Below are 23,509 nucleotides of genomic sequence, written 5' to 3'. Positions count from 1 at the left end.
ATTTTTGTAAAAATTATATAAACAAAAATTTTATTTTGATGCATTAATAATTAAAAAAATGTTTTATATAATTGAATTTTTGAAAAACTTTATTAAAATTAATAGAAATAATTAATTCAAAAAGAAATTGAAGTTAAAAATTTTAGAAATAATTGAGTTTTGGAAGAATTAAAATTTTTTGAACTAATTTAATTTCAGTAGATTTTTAACTAAAATTTTCTAAAAATTGGAATTTCTGTAGATATTTTATAAGCTTTAAACAATAATTAAACTTTGAAGAATTTTGAATTGGAAAATGTATTAAAAAATTAAATTTTTCGATTTTTGAAATTTTCCATTTAAATTTTAATAAACTTGAGTTATTAAAATTTTTGTAAAAATTATATAAACAAAAATTTTATTTTGATGCATTAATAATTAAAAAAAAGTTTTATATAATTGAATTTTTAAAAAACTTTATTAAAATTAATAGAAATAATTAATTCAAAAAGAAATTGAAGTTAAAAATTTTAGAAATAATTGAGTTTTGGAATAGTTAAAATTTTTGGAACTAATTTGAATTTCAGTAGATTTTTAATTAAAATTTTGGTAAATTGGAATTCCTGTAGATATTTTATAAGCTTTAAACAATAATTAAACTTTGGAGAATTTTGAATTAGAAAATGTTTTAAATAATTAAATTTTCGAAAATGTTAATTAAAATTATTATAATTGAATTATTCAACAAAGAATTATAGAAACAAAATTTAGAAATAATTGTTATTTTAGAAGAGTTTGAGTTAAAATTTTTAGAAATAATAATTGAATTTCAGGAGATTATTAATTGAAACTTTCATTTTGAATTGATGACCTTTTTTTAAATATTTTAGACAATATAATTGAATTTTAGTGAATTTACAATTGAAAACTGTTTTAAATCATGTAATTTTCGAAGAATTTGTTTTAATTGAAAATAATTGATTTTACAAACAATTTAAGTGAATATATTTTTTTAATTATTCAATTTTAAAAAATAGAAAAAAATTTCATGTAATTCAAGATCTGTATTTGAAAATCTCTTGAAATATTTTCATTAGATTCAAGGAAAAAATTTTAATTTCCACTTGAAATCAGGGAAAAGTCAGGGAAAAACAAAATATTATTTTTGTGTCAACTCAGAATATGTACTTTTATTAAAAAATAATATAAAGATTTTTTTTTTCTTTTGCAATTGCATTATTTTTATTTACATTTTCCCCTTTTTTTTAATTAGAGCTTTCTTGAATGGTTCTGGACAAGAAAATATTACAACCACCGAAGTGGAAAATCCCGATGGAATTGCAGTTGATTGGGTTGCTCGTAATTTATACTGGACTGATACTGGAACCGATCGAATTGAAGTTGCACGTCTAAATGGAAGTAGTCGAAAGGTATTAATCAATGATGATTTAGTTGAACCTAGAGCAATAGCCCTAGCTCCAGAGTTGGGTTGGATGTTTTGGACTGATTGGAATAAAAAGAAACCAAAAATTGAACGTAGTAATTTGGATGGCAGTGAAAGAATTCTTCTCATTACTGTTGATATTATCTGGCCTAATGGAATCGCCGTCGATTTGGAACGAGAGAAAATTTATTGGTTCGTTAAAGTTTTTCTTAATACGATATATTATCTGAATTTTTGATTTCTTCTATTGTATAAATATTGAAAGGGAATAAAATTAAAATTAATTTTCCTTTAGGTGTGATGCAAAAACTGATAAAATAGAAGTTTGTAATATGGATGGTTCGAGTAGACGGGAAGTTATAACAAAAAAATTAGATCATCCTTTTGGATTAAGTTTACTTGATGATTATTTATATTGGACAGATTGGCAAAAGCGAAGTATTGAACGTGCACATAAATTAACAGGCAATGAACATGAGGCAATAATTGAAAATATTCCCAATGTAATGGGACTCAAGGCAGTGCATTTGGGAAAAATTAGAGGTACAAATCCATGTTCAAAAAATAATGGAGGATGCAGCCATTTGTGTCTTAACAGACCTAATAATAAATATGTTTGTGCATGTCAAATTGGTTATGAATTATCTAGAGATAAAAGAACATGTGCTGTACCAGAAGCATTTTTATTAGTAGCTAGAAAAGAAAATATTGTCCGAATAAGTATTGAAAATACAAATAATGATAATATTATACCCGTGACTGGAGTTAAAGACGTAAGGTAAGAATTTTTTTATTCAATAGCTATTTATACTTTTGTTTTTGCAAAAACATTAATTATTATATTCTACTTTTGGATACTACTGTGAAATAAAAAAAAATGTTATTAATTCGTTAAATTAAATTGTGATGGGAAAATATTTCTTGATATTATTTCGAGAAATAAAATTATCAAATATCTTAAAAGGGTTGCCACAAGACAGGGAAATGTTAGGGAATAAAAAAAACTTGCTGAAAAAATATAAATCTAAATTTTTTTTATTATAAGGTATCTAATATGTTCATGTGTTAAAATCAAAGTGTCTAGCGATCCTTAAAAATATTGAATTCTCTTTGAATTTATTTGTTTCACCCTGGAAAATATCTAAATCAATTTGAATTTTAAAACAAAACCCTGAATTAATAAAATGTTATGAAATAATATTTATAGTTTAAAATACTAGGATATAAAAATCTCAGTTTAAATTAAAAATTAAGAAGAAAAATTTAAATCCAGAGAATTAAATGTGATGTAAAAAGAAATTTACATCATTAAAATTCATTCAAATTTAAACAATTACCTTAATCAATTTCTGATTTCCAACAACAAATCGACAAATTTTTTTACAATTATTAGCATACAAATACGTACAAAATTTCTAAAAATCTATTAAAATAATTTAATTTTTGTAGATTAATAGGTTATATTTTTAAAAATAATTTCATTTTAGACGATTTTAAATTGAAACTTTTCGTAAATTTGAATGGCTAAAGATTATTTTTACAGATTTTTAAAAATAATTATGTTTTAGAGAATTTTTATTTAAAAATGTTTGCAAATTGAAATTTCGAAGAATTTTTATCAAAATTTTGTAAATTAATTAAAATTTCAAAGTTCAGCACTTAAATTTTTTATTAATTATTAAATTTTAAAAGATTTTCAATTGAAAACTTGGAAAATGTTTAAAAGTATGAAAAATTTAATAGGTAAAAATTTTTTGTAATAATTTAATTTCGATAGTTGGAAATAATTTATATTTCGAAGATCTGCAATCAAAGTTCTTAATAATATATGTAGATATTGAATTTTATGAAAAATTTAAATAATATATAATATATAATAATTTTAATTTGATAATTGCTTAAGTAATTAAATTATTGATGAAGTTTATTGAATTTTTTCAAAGTGACAAAATTGGAAAGAATTTTAGTTAACGTTTTTTTTTATGAATAACATAATTATATGGATTTAATTGCAATAAATCAATATTGAAGCAGTTAGAATTAAATAACTTTTTCTTTTTTTAAAAGATTTTAACTTAAAAATTTCAAAAATAATTCAATTATCGAAAAATTTATTCAAAATTATGAAATAATTAATTTTTCAAATATAATAATAATTTAAATTATATTTTTGGAAATAATTGAGTTTTCAAATGTATTGAATTAAAAGAATTGTAAGTAATTGAAATTTCGTAAAATTTGATTGAAAGCTTTGAAAATAATTGAATTTTTAAGAAGAATAATTTCTTTAAAAAACTTTTGAAAATATGCAATTAAATTCTTTTAAGAATTTGAATTGTTCTTTATACAATGTTTGTTTAACATAATTTTTATTTGTTGGAATTTTCATTTGTCATAATTTTTTTTTAAATAGAATTCATATTTGATAGAAAAGAACAAAATTCAAAAATATCAGGGAAAAACACAAAATATTGTCTGGAAGTCAGGGAAAATTATAATCAAATTTTTTGTGGCGTCAGAAGTTCGATATATTGACGCATAACCAAAATACACAATTTTAACTATTGATCATAGTTTTAAAGTTGACGAATAATTGTATAATATCGACGTTTTTGATCTGGGATAATATTTTACGTTACAATTTTATTTTGAACGAAAATTAACTGGCGTTCGCGTGCTAAATTCTTTTATAAATTTTGTCAAATACAACCCCAGTAACTTTAAATTCTGTCGCGCTGGTTGAAAAATAATTTTTATTTCATATTAATTTATTAATTTTATTTTTATTTAATAATTTTATTAAATATTCCTTAAATTAGATTTACATGACATGCGATTATTTAAAACTGTTAATATAGTATTTCCCTCTATATAGATTTAAATTTCTAACAATAGTTAATTTTAAATATAAAATTTGGTTGTAGTGCTTTGGATTATGAAATGTCACAAAATAGCATGTATTGGGCGGACATTAAAGTTAAATCAATTACTCGAGCATTTATAAATGGTTCAGAAATGGAACGACTTGTTGAAGTTGGACTAGAAAGTCCCGATGGTTTAGCAATTGATTGGATTGCTCACAATTTATATTGGAGTGATTCAAGTTCTCATCGTATTGAAGTTATTCGTCTAGAAACACGCAGCAGAAAAGTATTGATATGGAAAGATATAATCGAACCAAGATGTTTGGTGCTAGATCCACAAAAAGGGTAAAATTAAATATTTAGCTATTAAAAAAAAAAAATTAATCTTCTTAAATTTATTTATAAATTAAAATATTTAGATACATGTTCTGGACGGAATTTGAGGAAAACTCTGGAAATTCCGGAACTATTGAACGTGCAAATTTAGATGGTACTCAACGTCAATTAATATTATCTAATATTGGTCGTGCAAATGGTTTAACTTTGGATCACGTAACTGATCATTTATATTGGACTGATTCAACAACACCAGCTATTGATAGTTACGATTTAATTACAAAGAGAAGAAAATCTCTTGTTACACAAAATATTGTTTATCCATTTAGTATTACTCAATATCAGGATTTTATTTATTGGACCGATTGGAATACTGGAATTATTGAGAGAATTAATAAAACTTCAGGTTCCGGTAGAACAGTGATACACAATCGACTTGAATCAGTAACATCGCTTCTTGTTTTTCATGCATCACGACAAACTGGATCAAATGTATGTGCTGTGAATAATGGTAATTGTAGTCATCTGTGTATTGCACTTCCAGGTGTCAATGAAAGAATATCATCTGCACGTAAATGTGTGTGTCCAACTCACTTCAATCTCAGCACTGACAATAAAACCTGTAACCGTAAGCATTGTTTTCATTAATTCGTAAAATTTATTTCTATTTATAGTGAATTTTATTTATTTCAACACTGCCACTGGAAGTAATTTTTGAAAATAATGATGAAACAATTTTTTTTCAAAAACATTTGTTAGAGTTTTTATAAAAAGTAGAATGAGACAAAATAACCAAATTTTTGATATTTCGAACTAAAGCTTCGAATCCAAAGACGCAATTTCCAATCTCTTCTGCTATAGCCATTTTATGTGACTCTTGCTATTTGTGATTTTGCCTCAATATTTGGGATAAAATGGACATTTTTATTATTTAAAATTTTTTAAAAACGCCAAATTTTATTAATAACAAATTATAAACAATTATTCTTCCCCTTAAGGAACTTAAGGCCGATTCCATTTCAATTCAGACAGGCTATGTTTCTGTAACTCATGTTATCGTTTCCTATGAAAATATATTATTTTTCACACAATTTTAGACGACACGTGTTTTGCCGTTTTACCAAAAAAAATTATTTAACGAAGTTAGGCGCCTTTGAATTTTTATAACTGCAAAGTCAGATTTCAAAAAAATGACGATAAAATATTTTTAAATTATTGTATCTTTTATGCAAATGCATATAATTTAATGATTCTTTTTGCTCCTAATTCTGGATTAAACGTTCTTTTAAATCCCGCATGTTAAATTAAAAAATATTAAAATTTAACAAAATGGCGGAAATTTTTCGAAAAAAATTAAAATCAAATTTTCTCTAAAACCCCAGCGTTTTTTTTCTTCTCGATTTTTTTATTGCTTTCTGGAAGTCTAATGATTATTTTCCAAAAGAATATATTGAGGTCCTGCGTCTTGAGAAAGAGTAAAAAATTTTTTTGTTATATTTTTTTTTAATTTGTTGCTATTAGATTTATGCTACCTTTATTTCTTCGTTAGTGTTTTATTTCTAGACGTTTTGTCTTTTGAATTGTCATTTCTGAAAAACTGACACAAGTATTAATAGAAATTTCACTAAATCTAATTTTTAGTAAAAATAAAAAATAATAATAATAAAATAATATATAATTTATAAATAAAATACTTTAATGTATTTGAAAAAATACAAGTTTCATTGATGTCATGCGTGTTATTTAAATTTAAATGCTCTGCAAATTGAAGATACCAGTAAAACAAATTATTTATTTAATGTTTAAAAACTAATATTTTTTCTTTTTAAAATTTTGTTGCATCTCGTAAAAAGTTCAAAAAAACTTCGAATTTTCATCTTTTAAAAATAAAAAAAATTTTTACTCTTTCTCAAGACGCAGGACCTCAATAAATTCTTTTGGAAAATAATCATTAGACTTCCAGAAAGCAATAAAAAAATCAAGAAGAAAAAAAACGCTGGGGTTTTTGAGAAAATTTGATTTTAATTTTTTTCGAAAAATTGCCGCCATTTTGTTAAATTTTAATATTTTTTAATTTAACATGCGGGATTTAAAAGAACGTTTAATCCAGAATTAGGAGCAAAAAGAATCATTAAATTATATGCATTTGCATAAAAGATACAATAATTTAAAAATATTTTATCGTCATTTTTTTGAAATCTGACTTTGCAGTTATAAAAATTCAAATGCGCCTAACTTCGTTAAATAATTTTTTTTGGTAAAACGGCTTAACAAGTGTCGTCTAAAATTGTGTGAAAAATAATATATTTTCATAGGAAACGATAACATGAGTTACAGAAACATAGCCTGTCTGAATTGAAATGGAATCTGCCTTAAACAGCAATCCATCAACTTCGAAAAAAAAACAAAAAGTTGTGAAACGAGCGTCAATTTCACTATAGTTATTCGACAGTTATATTGTCGATACTGACACTAGCGGAAAATGTCAGAACTATAATTCACCTCGAACGTCAAGTTCATGAAACCTACAACACGAAAATAAAAGCGAATTGGTGATTTTGCTCCACTATACATTTTTTAAATTATAAAATTAAACTTTAGAATATTGACAGTAAAAAAAGTAATTTTGTTTTGCAAAAAATATAATTCTGCTAAAAAAAAAATTAATGATTAAATGAACTTACTAGTTAAGGTCAATCATAGTGGCAGTTGTTTCGCTGAAAAACTACTCTTTACTCTAAACTCTTCAATAACTAATAATTGTGCAAAAATTTCTTTTGTCAAACAAAAAAAATACGCGTATTTTTATTTGAACTAAAAATCATAGGAAACATTATTTTGAATTTCAAAATATTTTCACTGCACGTTTTAAGAAGGATGGAAGCTCTATTATAACCTCAAAACAGAAAAATGGTTTTCAATGCAAAACTTTTAACAATTGAAAAAAAAACTTTACGATTGTAGAGAATGTTTCTTAATTAAAATAAAATTTTGAGAAAAATTACGATTTTTGTCTTAGTTGAAAGAGAAAAGTCAAAATGTTAAAAAAAATAATTATTTAACAAACGATTTTAAATTCAACGTAATTTTTTCCAAAAACAAAACTACCTAGATCTTCTAAAATTGTTTAAAATTAATTTTTACTAAAGTTTTGTTTGCTTTTAAGATATTTTTCAGTTTTGAGGTTATGTTAGGACCTCCATACTCCTTAAGGGGATATTAAAGTGATGATACTTTTTACATAGCAGTTTTTATGTAAAAAAAATATTGCGACTTTGACATGTCCTTAAAAGAACGCATGAATAAGATATAAAATCAATTTTTTAGAATTTTCATTTTGATAGAAATTCATTACATAGAATTTACTTTTAGCCGAATTTTTTTTTTATTTCGAATTATTATTTAACAGAAATTCAATTTAATTGAATTACTATATTACTGAATTTTTACTTAACCCATTTCGTTCGAGAAATCCGTTTTTCTTCCTCCTAATTTGCTCTCGCGATTTTCAAAATTCATAGACTAAAAAAAATTGTCAGTAGGTGTTTCTTATGTATTTTTTAGTCCTCTTTCAGAATCTATAAGAAAATTTAACTTTTGACTTAAGGATAAACAGTTATGATTGTTTAAACAAAAAAAAGACGGATTTTTTGGGTTTTTTCCCATTAATACTATATTTTTGATTCGAAATTGCGTCAGAAAAAATTTGGAATGGCAAAATATCGCGTTCAAAATGTCTGCCCTTTCATTTGGTGATGATAAGAACTTTTTATTTTCGCTAAATTTAAAATGGCGATTCCAAAATGTCCGCCAAACTGTCTGAAATTAAATTTTTCAGTCCCACTATTAAAAAACTAGACAAATATCTACAAAACCTGTTAATCGGGGGTTTTCGGGGTTGCTGATCCCGAATTTGATGTCAGATTTTCAAAATTCAAAATGGCGGATCCAATATGGCGGACGAAATTTTAAAAGTATAATGCTATTCGCTTAAAAATGGGTACTCGGGGGTTTTTGGGGTCGCTGATTACGATTCCGGTGTCAGTTTTTCAAAATTCAAAATGGCGGATCCAATATGGCGGACGATATTTTAAAAATCTAACGCAATCGGCTTGACACATGTCACTCGGGGGTTCTTGGGGTCGCTGATTCCGAATTTGATGTCATATTTTCAAAATTTGAAATGGCGGATCCAATATGGAGGACAACTTTTGAAAAAACTTAATATATTCGTCTGTAGTAAGTAGTTTTCAGTGATATTAAATATTTGTCCGCCATTTTGCATCCGCCATTTTGAATTTTGAAAAACTGACCTCTGATTCGTAATCAGCGACCCCGAAACCCCCCCGAGTAACTAGTTTCAAGCGAATTGCATTAAGTTTTCAAAAAGTCGTCCGCCATTTTGAATTTTGAAAATCTGACATCAAATTCGGGATCAGCAAACCCCGAAAACCCCTGAGTAACAAGTTTTGTAGATATTTGTCTAGTTTTTTAATAGTGGGACTGAACAACTTAATTTCAGACATTTTGTCGGCCATTTTGGAGGCGCCATTTTAAATTTAGCGAAAATAAAAAGTTCTTATCATCATCAAATGAAAGGGCAGACATTTTGGATGCGATATTTTGCCATTCCTAATTTTTTCTAACGCAATTTCGAATCAAAAAAATATAGTTTTAATGGGAAAAAAACCCAAAAAATCCGTCTTTTTTTTTGTTTAGACAATTATAACTGTTTATCCTTAAGTCAAAAGTTAAATTTTCTTATAGATTCTGAAAGAGAACTAAAAAATACATAAAAAACACCTACTGCCAATTTTTTTTAGTCTATGAATTTTTAAAATCGCGAGAGCAAATTAGGAGGAAGAAAAACGGATTTCTCGGACGAAATGGGTTAAACAAATTTTCATTTTACAAAATTTTTATTTCATCGGATTTGAATTTGACAGAATTATTATTTCCAGTCAAGTTTTTATTTATTCCAATTTACTTTTGCCGGATTTTTTAAAACGTCCAATTTTTATTTTACAAAACTTTTATTTATCAAAATGAATATCTCGCAAAAAAAATGTTGTGTAAATTTTTAAATTAATCAATTAGAAGTTATTAACAAAACTATATGACCAGTTAAAATTTGCGCCTAAATTTTTCTTTGAGATATTTATTTGGACAAACGAAAGGGAGAAATCAGGGAAAAGTCAGGAAATTTTGGTAGTCAGGTAAAAAATGCATTTAATTAAAAAAAAAACATAAAATTTAATAATATTCAAAAATTTTTTAGTCATGGAATTTTGAAAATGAAATTCTATTATCAACTGGTTCTGTAAAATAAAAATTCGACGTTTTAAGAATTCTGTCAAATGAAAATTCGGCTAGAAAATTTTTTTTCTGTAAAATAAAATTTTTTTTACAATTATGTTTATTAAAAATTGAAATTCGGTAAAATAAAAATTAGTTTAACAATTTTGTAATATCATAATTCTATTTAACAGGATTTGTCTAAAATTGACTTTTAGTCGAATTTTCATTTCTTCTAATAAAAATTCCACTAAATATAAATATTCTCGATACCTAATGAAATTCTGTTAAATTGAAATTTTGTCAAAATTAATTTTAAAACTTATTCATGCGTCTCGATTTAAAATGAAAATAGTCTTTAATTCCATTTTTTTAAACTGTATTATTTTATAATTATCACTATTTTCCTTTATCAATTTTAGCTCCAACGAATTTTATGATGTACAGTTTACGTAACGTGATTGGTCGATTATTACCCGACATAAATGATTGTCCCGATATTGTACTTCGTGTGCAAGGATTAAAAAATATTCGTGCCATTGAATTTGATCCATTCACTCAACATATTTATTGGATTGAAGGACGTACAATGGCAATACGTAAAAGTATAGAAAATAAAACACATGGCTCAATTGTTGTTGCTGGCAATTCTGGACGTCCTTTTGATTTGGCATTAGATCCCATAGGCAGACTTCTATTTTGGTCATGTGAAGTTAATAATGTTATAAATATCACGAAAATTGATAATAATTTAAATTTGGGAATTGTCGTGAAAGGCGATGGCGAGAAACCTCGTTATCTTGATATTCATCCTGAAATGAGATTACTTGCATGGATCGATATTGGTGGATCGATAAAAATTTATTTAAGTAAATTGGATGGACATGAGAGAAAAGTGATTGCTTCAAATTTAGAATTACCCTCGGGCCTAACAATTGATGTGACGTCTAATAAAATTTATTGGGCATGCGGAAAAATTATTGAAGTTTCCGATTTAACGGGAGCAAATCGTCGAATTCTCACAAACACTGATGATTCATCAATTGCACATTTATCAATTCTTTCGAATTTTATTTATTGGTTCAATCGTGTTGCACAAACCGTTGAACGTGTTGATAAATTTACGGGAACAAATAAAAGTATTATAATGAATCGTCCTCTCACCGATCTTATAACTGTTAGAACGCCAAATAATCATGTTATGGATTCACATATTTGCAGTCCTTCACATGATTATGGTGGATGTTCACATCTTTGTATTGGAAATTCATCGTTGCGATGCTCGTGTCCACAATTTCTTGTTTTAAGCGAAGATGGAAGAACGTGTCGAGAAGCACCGGCATGTGGAAATGAACATTTCACATGTATAGCGCCAAATTCGGCTGTTGCACAGAAATGTATTCCTGTTTCATGGAAATGTGATGGACAGGATGATTGTCCTGATGGAAGTGATGAATTGAATTGTCCAACTTGTGGTCACGATCAATTTAGATGTCAAAGTGGACATTGCATTGGTAAGAATTTCAAAATTATTATTATTATTATTATTATATACAATAATTTTCGTATTCATTCATTCCGTGAGATGCATAATTATCCCCGCCTTGCCATTAGATCTAAAAGTCATTTTATCTTATTTCCAAGCTTCATAGTCGTCCCCTATTTTTAACAAAAACTTAGTATAAAACTTTGATTTTTATGAGAATACTATTTTAAAAATATTCATTTTCTACAAAAAATTAAATGAATTTATAACAAATGTGTGGATGGAATGATTATTTATCAAATAAATATCAAACACATTATGTAATTAAAGACTTTGGATTCAAAATCCATAAAAGTTTATTCAAATGAAAATTTAATACTTATCAAACAGTTTTCGATAGAATTACTATCAAATTACATTTTGCAAGCCTCAGATTCCTCTTCCTTTTATTTTATTAAAAATGTAACTACTTCGACTTTTAAAAACATTTTTTAGATAAATACAACTTTTTTTAGTATAAAATATTATTTTTGCAAATTTGAATAATTAAAAAAAATTTTAACTAGAATACTTCACAAAAATTAATTATTTTCAATAATTTTAATCAAGTTCTTTAAAAAATTTTCCATTATTTAAAACAATTTTTCAATTTAAAATTCTCTAAAATTCAATTATTGTACTTAAAATTTTGTTAATAATTTTCATTAACTCTAATTTAAAATAATTTGAATAAAAAATCCATATATTTCATAAAATTTTAAATGAAAATTTTTCAAAATTGAATTATTTCAAAAAATTTTATCCAAAATTTATTGTTCAATTTATTATTTTTGGTAATTTTAATAAAGTTCTTCGAAAACTAAATCCTATTTAATTATTTTTTCAATTTAAAAATTATCTAAACTTTAAAATTATTGTCTAAAGCTTATAAAAAATCTGTCTACAATTTAAATTTAGGAAAATTTTAATTAAAAATCTCATGAAATTCAATTATTTCTAAAAATTGTTTCTAAAATTCTTTGGTAAATTATTTATTTCAATAATTGTTATCAATTTTGTTCAATAATTATTAAATTATTTAAATCATTTTTTAATTCCAAATTCTCTAAAATTCAATTATTGTTTTAAATTTTGGTAATAATTTTCATTAATTCAAATTTACAATAGATAATTTCAATTATTTTCAACTTAAATTCTTTATTGAATTAACTATTTCTAAATACTAATGTACTTTTTAAGAAATTCAATTATTTAAAACAATTAAAATTTTCTAAAATTCCATTACTATTTAAAATATATTTACCGAAATTCTGAATTGAATAATTTTTATAAATTAGATATTAATTTTCTTAAAAAAAAGTAATTTTTTCAAAAATTTGTCCTTGGAATCTTGAAAATTTTGTCTAAATTAAATTTTAAAATGTATTTTAAATAAAAATTCTTGAAAATATTTCAATGACACATTTTTATTATAAGAAATAAATAAAATTCATTTAATTTCTAATAATAAAATGTTTGTTATCTAATTAAATTTGTGAATGAAAAATTATAAAATATGTTTTTGCAAAACAAAAATACCTCAAAGCTTAACTGAATGTGTGGTTTAATCTATAAATTAACCCTTAATATTTACTAATGTAATATTCATAGTACCCTAAAAATTCCCTTATTTTAAAATTTTCAGTCCCCTAAAATATTTTTTAGGATCACTGTGAAGTCTGAATTTCAAATGGCAAACAAGATGAAAATTCGTTTATTAGAATGTGAATTTACTAGAATTCGTATTATTTTAAATGATTAATTAATTAAAAATATTTTCAGCAAATGTTTAATTCAACTATTTTTTATTGATTAGAATTTTTTAATCACATCAATTTATTTTTTACAAAACTTTAATTAACAAAATGTTTTTATAACCTAAAATTTATTTCTCATAATTATTTATTTAATTATTATATGTCCTAATTTTGAATAGCACAAATTGTAATTAAAACTAATATTTTTGGGACCTAAATTTATATATTTATATGGGTGAAAATTTCCCAACTGGGCCACCTAAAACTGACTTTTCAAATTTAAAATATTTTTTTTCATAATCTATTGCAGGAACCCGAATTAAAAACATTCCTGAATTGCGTTTTTAAAAATTAATTTTTTAATTATTTATTAACAATTGAATATTTTGTTACCTTTCTACTAAATTTGCAATTACTCTGTTGCTTGTTAATGAAATTTAATAAAATTTTGTGAGTAGAAATTTCAATTAACCTTTATTGTTTATGCAAAAAAATTATTTATTTAATAAACAAATGAATATTTAATCTATTTCTCATATGTTTAGGAAAAAATTTCAAAAACCACATAAATCTACACTTTCTCAACTTTAATTTAGAAAAAAAAATTTTAGTACCTTTAAAAAATGAGTGAATTACGCGAATTTGAAGAGCGACGTGCAAGCCTATTCTCTGTTATCGAATTATTGACTAGAATTCTTGAATATCAAATTTTTCCTTTATTTTATTATTTAACAATCATATAACTTTTCATTACAACTGGTTGCTAAGAATTTTTTCAAAACACGAATATTCATTGAATTATTTTGGAAGTAACTGAATTAGTATCACTAGTAGTGAGACTAATTTATACTAATATAATTTATACTAATACTAATTTGGCTAAATAAAAATTTGGTTTAGTGAAAATTTAATTAAAGAAGAATTTTGTTAAATAAAAATTAGGTTTTAATAAAAATTCTATTAAAAAAATTCGGTTAAATAAAAATTCTGCTATTGAAAAATTTGGTTCTACGTTAAATTAATTTTCTGAAATTCAAACTTAGTACACATTAAGCGTCCCAATTAAAATCTTTTCGATGATATAACAAATTCATAAAATTAAATTTGTTTTTATAAATATAAGAACAAATTTAATTTAATTTTATTTTAATTAATTTTAATAATTAATAACGAATTTATAATAATTTAATTTATAATTAAAAAATTTTTTTTTTATTTCTTATAAATATCAGAACAAATTTAATTTTATGAATTTGTTATTTCATTGAAAAGATTTTAATTTGGACGCTTAATGTGTACTAAGTTTGAATTTTAGAAAATTAATTTAACGTAGAACCACATTTTTCAATAGCAGAATTTTCATTTAACCGAATATTTCTTTAACCAAATTCTTATTTAATTAAATTTTCGCTAAACTAAATTTTCATTTAGCCAAATTAGTATTAGTATAAATTATGTTAGTATAAATTAGTATCATTTGATAACAGAGAATAGGCTTGCACGTCGCTCTTCAAATTCGCGTAATTCACTCATTTTTTAAAGGTACTGAGATTTTTTTTTCTAAATTAAAGTTAAGAAAGTGTAGATTTATGTGGTTTTTTAAATTTTTTCCTAAACATATGAGAAATAGATTAAATATTCATTTGTTTATTAAATAAATAATTTTTTTGCATAAACAATAAAGGTTAATTGAAATTTCTACTGCATTTCAAAGAGACATAATAAATCAATTGAAAATTCACTAAAATTCAATTATTGTCTAAAGTTTTTTAAAAAAAATTTCACTAATTAAAAATGAAAGTTTCAATCAATAATTTCCTGAAATTCAATTATTATTTCTAAAATTTTTAACTCAAACTCATATAAAATACAATTATTTCTAAATTTCGTATCTAAAATTCTTTGTTAAATAATATAATTTTAATAATTTCAATCAACATTTTCGAAAATTCAATTATTAAAACATTTTTCACTTCAAAATTCTCCATAGTTTAATTATTGTTTAAAACTTATAAAATATTTACAGGAATTCCAATTTACGAAAATTTTAATTAAAAATCTCCTGAAACTCAATTAGTTACAAAAATTTTAACAATTGCTCTTCCAAAACTCAATTATTTCTAAAATGTTTAACTTCAATTTCTTTTTTAATTAATTATTTCTAATAACTTTAATCAAGTTTTTTAAAAATTCAACTATTTTTATCTATATAATTCTTTGTTTAATTAATTATTTCAACAGTTTTAATACAATTTTTCAAAAATTCAATTACATTAAATCGTTTTTTAATTAATATTTATATTTACAACAAAATTATAATTTTTGAAATCTCAAAAAATGCAATTATTTCAAAAAATCTTAACTGTAACTTTATTAAAATTCAATTATTTAGAACATATTTCATTTGAAAATTCTAGAAAATTCAATGATTGTCTGAAATTTGTAAAAAAAATTCCTTAATTCAAATTGATAAAAATTTTATTTGAAAATCTTTTGAAATTCAATTATTTCTAAAAATTTTTAATCAAACTCTTTTAAATTCAATTGTTTTTAAAATTATAATTGAAAGTCTTTTGCAATTCAATTATTTTAAAAATTTCCATTTAAACATAATTTTTTTTAACTGTAGATATATTAATCAAATTCTTCGAAAATTTAATTATTTAAACATTTTCCGAAATTCTGAATTCAAATAATGTTCATAAATCAGACTTGAAAGATTTTCTTTTTTCTTTTTTTTTTAAATGTAATTTTAAATTATTTTTCAAAATTTGTTCTGAAACTGAATTGAAATCTTGAAAATTTGTCCCAGTTTCATTCGGTGATTTAAAAAGAAAAATTATGAAAAATATTTCTGTGAAACATTTTTATTAAGGAATTAATAAATTTTATTTTATTTCCAATAACAAATTGTTAATAAATTTAATTAAATTAGAAATTAAAATTGCTTAACTTTTTTTTTTTTTTTTGATTGACAGATTCTAATTGGGTTTGCGATGGAACGGCTCAATGTTCTGATGGTTTTGATGAAGCAAATTGTTGTCGTTCTGGACAATTTCAATGTAGTTCAACAGGCTCTTGTATTTCTGAAACTTTATTGTGCGATGGTTGGAAAAATTGTGCAGACGGAAGTGACGAGAATACCGTTGCTTGTACATCAGTGAATAATCAACAGGAATCACTTTCACCAGTTGACGCTGGAAAAAGTACCTATATTCTTGTAATTTTAGTAACAATGATTGTGTTTGCAAGTGGTGGTATATTCGTCTATTACTGCCGAAAAAAGATTTCATCAAATGGCGAACTTCCAGACATATTGTACGATTCAGCGGGTGATCCATTATCACCGAAACCCTGCAGAATTGCTAAAGCAACATTGGTTCATAAAGGTGGTAGAAAAGATCCTAAACTAGGAATGGATACTGTAAGAATGTCTGCGTTAAATGGCAGCAGCATTGGATCCAGTTATGATCGCAGTCACATAACAGGTATTTATCATTAAAATAAATAATTTTTTTTTCAGGAAACTAATTTAATGATAACAAATTTATTTATTGGGGTTTCAATGTTATCAATTTATTTTTTGTTGTTCGTGACTTTTTTTTTTATTTTATGGATTTATGGGGATTTGGGTCACGTGGTATTTTCCTTCAAACAGGGCAAGCGGAAGTGACGAAATGGCGCAAGCGTGTTGACTTATGTTGAACTAATGAACTCTCCTTCATTTGAACAACTCGTTGAATACATTTAATACAGAAAAACAAATATTAAATGCGACTATGACCTGAGAATTCTTGACGATCACTAGCGATTTATTTACAAATTTTTATTCGCGATTTAGTTATTTATTTACAAAAAAAAATAATAATTACGAAAAATTGTGCAAAGTTATCATTTATAATAAACTCTAATCGTTTTTTCTTTTCTTTGCGTTTTTCTAAAGCTCATTTTTTTCTAACAAACTCTTTTTTAAATTTTTCAAACAAATTTTGAAGCACTTAGCACAAAAATGAATTATTTGAAAAAACAAAATTTCGACCACTTTTTGGAGGTGATTATTTGTCGCTAAAGAATTAATATTTTTAGGTGCTTCGAGTTCAACGCGCGGTAGCTCGACAGGTGGTTATCCACAAGAAACATTAAATCCACCGCCTAGTCCCGCGACAACTGCAAATTCCACTAGATGCTCGAGTAGTAATGCATCTCGATGCAGACCATATCGTCATTACAGAAGTATGAATCCACCGCCACCACCAACTCCCTGCAGCACTGATGTTTGCGATGAATCCGACAGTAATTATCCCACACGATGGAGATATGAAGCAGAGCCTTTTCCACCTCCACCAACGCCAAGATCTGTTTATCACAGTGATATTGCAATTAGTTGTCCACCTTCTCCAAGCTCAAGATCATCAACATATTTTCATCCACTGCCACCGCCACCATCACCAGTACCGTCTCTCACAAAACGAGACCGTTAAAGACTGAATATTTATTTTAAAATCGCATTTTTTTTAACAAAAAAAAAAAATATACAGGGTGTCCTTGAAATTCTTGAAAAATTCTTTAATTTTTTTTTTTGGGGGGGGTCTTGAAAATCCTTGAATTCTATAACACAAAACATTGAATTTTTAAAATTTTCTAAAATAATGATATTTATTTCTTAAGGTGAGGCACTATCTTATTATTTTTACTCCTTTAAATTTAAATGATCGCGGGAAGTCGTAATATTTTAGGTCCTAAAAAACATACAGGTTAGTCAGCAATAGAAAATAATAATTTTTAATCAGTTTAAAATTTATAATCCAAAAACAGGGTTGCTATGGATCAGGGAAAAGTCAAGGAATTTTATGAAAAGTACTGGAAAAATATCAAATTTCTAAAAATTCTACTAAAATAATAATTTTTGACATTTTCAATTCAAACTTTTGTTGCTAAAAATTATTCTCTTACATTTTTATAATTGTAGACCTCGAATCGACTTTTGAAAGAAAAAAAAAAGTCATTTTAGTCGATTTACATTACAAGAAAAGTCTAAAAATTCGATTTTTTTAATTTCAATAAATTTAATCAATTGATAAATATTTTATTTTTATTAACAATTTGTTATTGGAAATAAAATAAAATTTATTAATTCCTTAATAAAAATGTTTCACAGAAATATTTTTCACAATTTTTCTTTTTAAATCACCGAATGAAACTGAGACAAATTTTCAAAATTTCAATTCAGTTTCAGAACAAATTTTGAAAAATAATTTAAAATTACATTTAAAAAAAAAAAAAAAAAGAAAATCTTTCAAGTCTGATTTATGAACATTATTCGAATTCAGAATTTCGGAAAATGTTTAAATAATTAAATTTTCGAAGAATTTGATTAATATATCTAATGTTAAAAAAAAAATTATGTTTAAATGGAAATTTTTAAAATAATTGAATTGCAAAAGACTTTTAATTATAATTTTAAAAACAATTGAATTTAAAAGAGTTTGATTAAAAATTTTTAGAAATAATTGAATTTCAAAAGATTTTCAAATAAAATTTTTATCAATTTGAATTAAGGAATTTTTTTACAAATTTCAGACAATCATTGAATTTTCTAGAATTTTCAAATGAAATATGTTCTAAATAATTGAATTTTAATAAAGTTACAGTTAAGATTTTTTGAAATAATTGCATTTTTTGAGATTTCAAAAATTATAATTTTGTTGTAAATATAAATATTAATTAAAAAACGATTTAATGTAATTGAATTTTTGAAAAATTGTATTAAAACTGTTGAAATAATTAATTAAACAAAGAATTATATAGATAAAAATAGTTGAATTTTTAAAAAACTTGATTAAAGTTATTAGAAATAATTAATTAAAAAAGAAATTGAAGTTAAACATTTTAGAAATAATTGAGTTTTGGAAGAGCAATTGTTAAAATTTTTGTAACTAATTGAGTTTCAGGAGATTTTTAATTAAAATTTTCGTAAATTGGAATTCCTGTAAATATTTTATAAGTTTTAAACAATAATTAAACTATGGAGAATTTTGAAGTGAAAAATGTTTTAATAATTGAATTTTCGAAAATGTTGATTGAAATTATTAAAATTATATTATTTAACAAAGAATTTTAGATACGAAATTTAGAAATAATTGTATTTTATATGAGTTTGAGTTAAAACTTTTAGAAATAATAATTGAATTTCAGGAAATTATTGATTGAAACTTTCATTTTTAATTAGTGAAATTTTTTTTAAAAAACTTTAGACAATAATTGAATTTTAGTGAATCATATAATTGTGATTTATGATTACTTTATTGTCATAAATAAAACAATATTTTCATAGTTTTTACGCTGAAAGTGGAATTTGAAAAAATTTATTTTTGACCTTGAATTTTTTTTCAAGAATTGCTGGACATCCTGAAAAAAAATTCTTTATAATTCTTTAAAAAACAAAAAAATGTTCAATACACGTGTGCGTATTTGAAAACAAAATACGAAATCCCCACGTCTTGCATTGAACATTTGTTTTAAAGTGAAATCGATGCAAGATGTTTTGTATATTTTAATCTCTCTTTAAATTACATAAGCGTAAATATATGTAAAAAGAGAAAGAAATTATAGAGATATTATGGAAACCGCAAAGTGTTCCATACCTTTATTTTATATTTGTAAACAGTCGAACTGTAAGATATAGACAAAAACGATTTTGTCGATAAAAATTTAAATACAAAAATATCCTTCTTGTAAATTATTTAAAGGGCTGATATAATAATTGCGAGTTATCAAAGAAAATTGAAACATAAGAAAGTTCATACAAGTTTCAATTTAGTGAAACGTTAAAAAAATATACACTACGATCAAAAATAAATTAAAATTCTCATATTATATCAAAAGTTTTATATTAAAAAAATGGTTGAAAAATTCGACTGACAAAAATGTTTAAATAAAAGACTGGAATTTTTTTACATATAGAGATAAGAAAGTTATAAAATTTAATATTTAGATACAAAATTTTGTGATAGTTTACGTAACAAAATAAATATACACACATATATTGTTAAAAAAAAAAGAAATAAACTTCAAAATTAAAATTTATCGTATTACGCGATTTGATTTACGTTCGACTGTATTACTTTTTTTTATTACTATAACATTTATTAATTTTGTAATATTAATTTATAATTTTGTAATATTAACTTAAAATCTTGTAATATTAATTTAAATTTTTTTAACAATCTAATATTTTTTTTTAGTAAAAACTATAGTTTTCCTACTGTAAATAAAGTGTCTTCTACTGATTAAATAAAAATGAAATCATTTAAATAAACGACAAATTTTTTTTATAAATTTATTATTACATTTAGTACCTAACCACGTTAATCTACTAAAGAAAATTAAGAATTATAAACTTACTCATATTTTTTTAAAATTATAAAAAATAGGAACATATGATTATCCCATAAAAATCATTAGTCAGATTTTTATTTTATAAAATTTTACTAAATATAATTATTATTTTAAAAAAATTTTATTTGTCGAATTAGCATTTGACAGAATTTCATTTTAAGGGTGTCGAACGGTTTCTGAAATTCTTTGGCAAGGAGAGGCCTTTAACTGTCGCCTTATAAAAATGGCACTGAACGTGAAAATGATAAACATTGATTTTAAAATACTTTTTTCTCAAAACACGAACACTTTTTTACAAAATCGGACAAAACATTGAGGTTCTTTATTTTATAAGTTTTAGAGGTGTGCAAAAAGCTCGAATTTCGAGTCGAGTCGAACCTGAGCTCAATTTAATAATGCTCCACTCGGTTCGACTCGAAAAATCTCAATCGAGTTTCGAGCTTTTTGCATACGACTAATAAATTTCCTAAATATGAAAGATTGTATGAATCCAAACAAAAACGAGATGGCATTAACTAAGTATAAATTAAAATTCATTAATAAAAATCTCAATTCGCTTTGCTTAAACAACAACATTACCGCTAGCGAAAAATTTACCAATCTCTACAACTGTATCCACATTTGGATTAAAAATCAGATCATCCAAATTAAAGTTATCAGGATTAAAATCAGTTATCTTAGTATTTAGATGCCAAAAGACAGCCGGTCTCGAAGCCTTTTGAACTATACTCCTAATGTGCAGTGACCAAGTCAAACTGCGATCCAAGTGAATCCCCAGATAGATCAAGTCATCCTGATTCTTAATTCTAATATTTCCTACTTTTAGGTATATATATTATATACATAACACCCCAACCTGTGGAACGCCCACATGCGAAACCTTAAAATCAGAAGAATCTGCCGAGAAAAACAATTTTTTCGACGAAATGACAAACGAGACAAAATTCACCAATCTGTCAGGAACTCGCAGTTTAACAAGATGACTATAAATTGCACTAGGAAGGATATTGCTAAATACACCCTTGAGATCCAAGGCCAAAGCCACAGTATGGTGCCCTCCAACAAAACCCTGCTGAATGTCGGTAACAAAAGTGGAAACACAATCAATCGTTGATCTCCCTTTACGAAATCCAAACTGACTTGTCGAAATACTATTTTTCATTTCTAGGTAATGTTCTAGTCGTTTTTGAATCATCCGCTCAAACAGTTTGCTAACCGCTGATGTCAGAAAAATCGGACTATAACCCTTACCTTCCGGTTTGGGAATGAAAACTACTCTTGTGTTTCTCAAAGGATGACTGTAAGAAGAACTCATTGAAAAGAAACAAAAGCAAGTTATGTGTATCCAGTGGCAGTTGACGCAAAATTAAATCAGAAATAACATCTAGACCTGGAGCAGAATCCCTTTTACTACAACACATTGCTGATTTAAATTCTGCTCTTAAGAATGGACCATTAAGTAGGGGGTCATCATTAACCCCATGTATCAGGGGGTTGATTTCCAACAGTCAGCCAAGTTTCCACAATGGCCAAGACATCCAGCCCATGAATATGTAAAATCGACTCTATTTCGGCGCGTTTATATTTAGCACACTGTATTAAATCCCATATTTAATAGTTTTATTGATTGAAGACATATTTAGGAACAACAATTCAATTATAGGTTATAGTTATAAATCGTGGTACCAGAAAAACAAAGGGCTGTCTATTTCCTCACGAGTATCCAGTTAACTAACTAGTCGAAGCAAAAAGAACAAATTAAATATAAAATCAAAACAAAAGTATCTTCGAACAATTTGTAGAAACCTATTCTTTTTCTCCCCTTTCTCAAGATTATTTAATCTGGATTAATTACTATCGAAATTAATTATCCTTAGTATGACCAGTTGCATAAATCATTTTTTTTATTAGTCCTCCAACAAAGTTTATACGATTAATTTTGCCAAATCCGTCAAAACACCTAACAAATTCAGTAAGAGGTAGTTTACAACCCGAAACCTCTTATAGTAAACAAAACAATGACACACAAAAATTATTTTAATCGATTTTATATTTCAGCAGTCAGACTCAAATTATGAAACACAGTGAAGACTAAAATATAGTTAGGGGTCTTGACAAGTTGAATTAAAATTTTATTTAACTTTTATATATATATATATATATATATATATATATATATCTGTTCTTTTTTTTATATTCGTTTGATCCATCTTCTGAACCCAATTAACGCCAAGAACTGTAACGACTTAAAACTAACAGAAAATAAAACTAATACATCACTTAGTAATTTAAGAAATTGAACTCTTTGAGGGGTTCATTTTGAAGAGAGATTCTCATTTATTAAGTTGATTAAATTTGAGCGAGACTGGTTGATATTTATAAGTGTATTTACAGCAGATATTTTCTCAGACAATTGACGCTGATTCAGCGCATTCGATATTTCTAAAACTGGATCAGGAATGGGATTATTTCCCTTATTAAGAATGTCAATAGCGTGTAGAAGATCTAGTTGGTTTGGCTGATGTCTCATTATGACAGATCGCAGGGATAGGGCGCTGTGTTTCCCCTCTAGTTCCAATGTTGTTTAATAAGTCAGGATTTTCTTTATAGAACAAAAGTTTGGCCTCCTCTTTATTGCAATTATGTATATAGCAATATTTTAAAATGCCAAATTCAAACTTAAATACAGGGCACTCCGATGAAAAGGCCACATGAGAATCCTTACAATTTTTACATCTGGGTTGCAGGTGGCCATTCGGACAAAGATTTGTCAAATGCCTACCAGAACAAAATTCACATGTCGGGTAGGTCGAACGACATTGATTAGCCACATGGCAGTAACGCTGACAGCGGAAACATCTCCGTAGTCTCTGTAAGGAAGGAGTTATTGGAATGAAAAAATCGACCAATA

General features: G+C 25.0%; 1 protein-coding gene across 6 annotated transcripts in view; it reads left to right on the top strand.

The window, feature by feature from the left end:
* The window catches only part of LOC127278122 (low-density lipoprotein receptor-related protein 6), a 99,998-nt gene that overhangs the window by 8,066 nt on the left and 68,423 nt on the right, over nucleotides 1-23,509 (top strand). Inside the window, exons 3-9 of one of the 6 annotated variants that reach the window (XM_051299671.1) lie at nucleotides 1,253-1,615; nucleotides 1,719-2,201; nucleotides 4,348-4,632; nucleotides 4,707-5,251; nucleotides 10,341-11,432; nucleotides 16,179-16,688; nucleotides 17,287-18,181. In XM_051299671.1, the coding sequence (XP_051155628.1) occupies nucleotides 1,253-1,615; nucleotides 1,719-2,201; nucleotides 4,348-4,632; nucleotides 4,707-5,251; nucleotides 10,341-11,432; nucleotides 16,179-16,688; nucleotides 17,287-17,681 (3,673 nt within the window). In that variant the 3' untranslated portion in view covers nucleotides 17,682-18,181. Of the gene's footprint in view, nucleotides 1-1,252; nucleotides 1,616-1,718; nucleotides 2,202-4,347; nucleotides 4,633-4,706; nucleotides 5,252-10,340; nucleotides 11,433-16,178; nucleotides 16,689-17,286; nucleotides 18,182-23,509 lie in introns of those variants that run through there. The other 5 variants (XM_051299676.1, XM_051299673.1, XM_051299674.1 and 2 more) reach the window with 5 other exon arrangements.

The sequence above is a fragment of the Leptopilina boulardi genome, unplaced genomic scaffold (assembly GCF_019393585.1).
Source record: "Leptopilina boulardi isolate dan_hultmark-lab unplaced genomic scaffold, ZJU_Lbou_2.1 LbouV2_195, whole genome shotgun sequence".
Taxonomy (NCBI): domain Eukaryota; kingdom Metazoa; phylum Arthropoda; class Insecta; order Hymenoptera; family Figitidae; genus Leptopilina; species Leptopilina boulardi.
The sequence above is the reverse complement of the archived record's forward strand: the minus strand, read 5'-3'. Positions and strand labels throughout refer to the sequence as shown.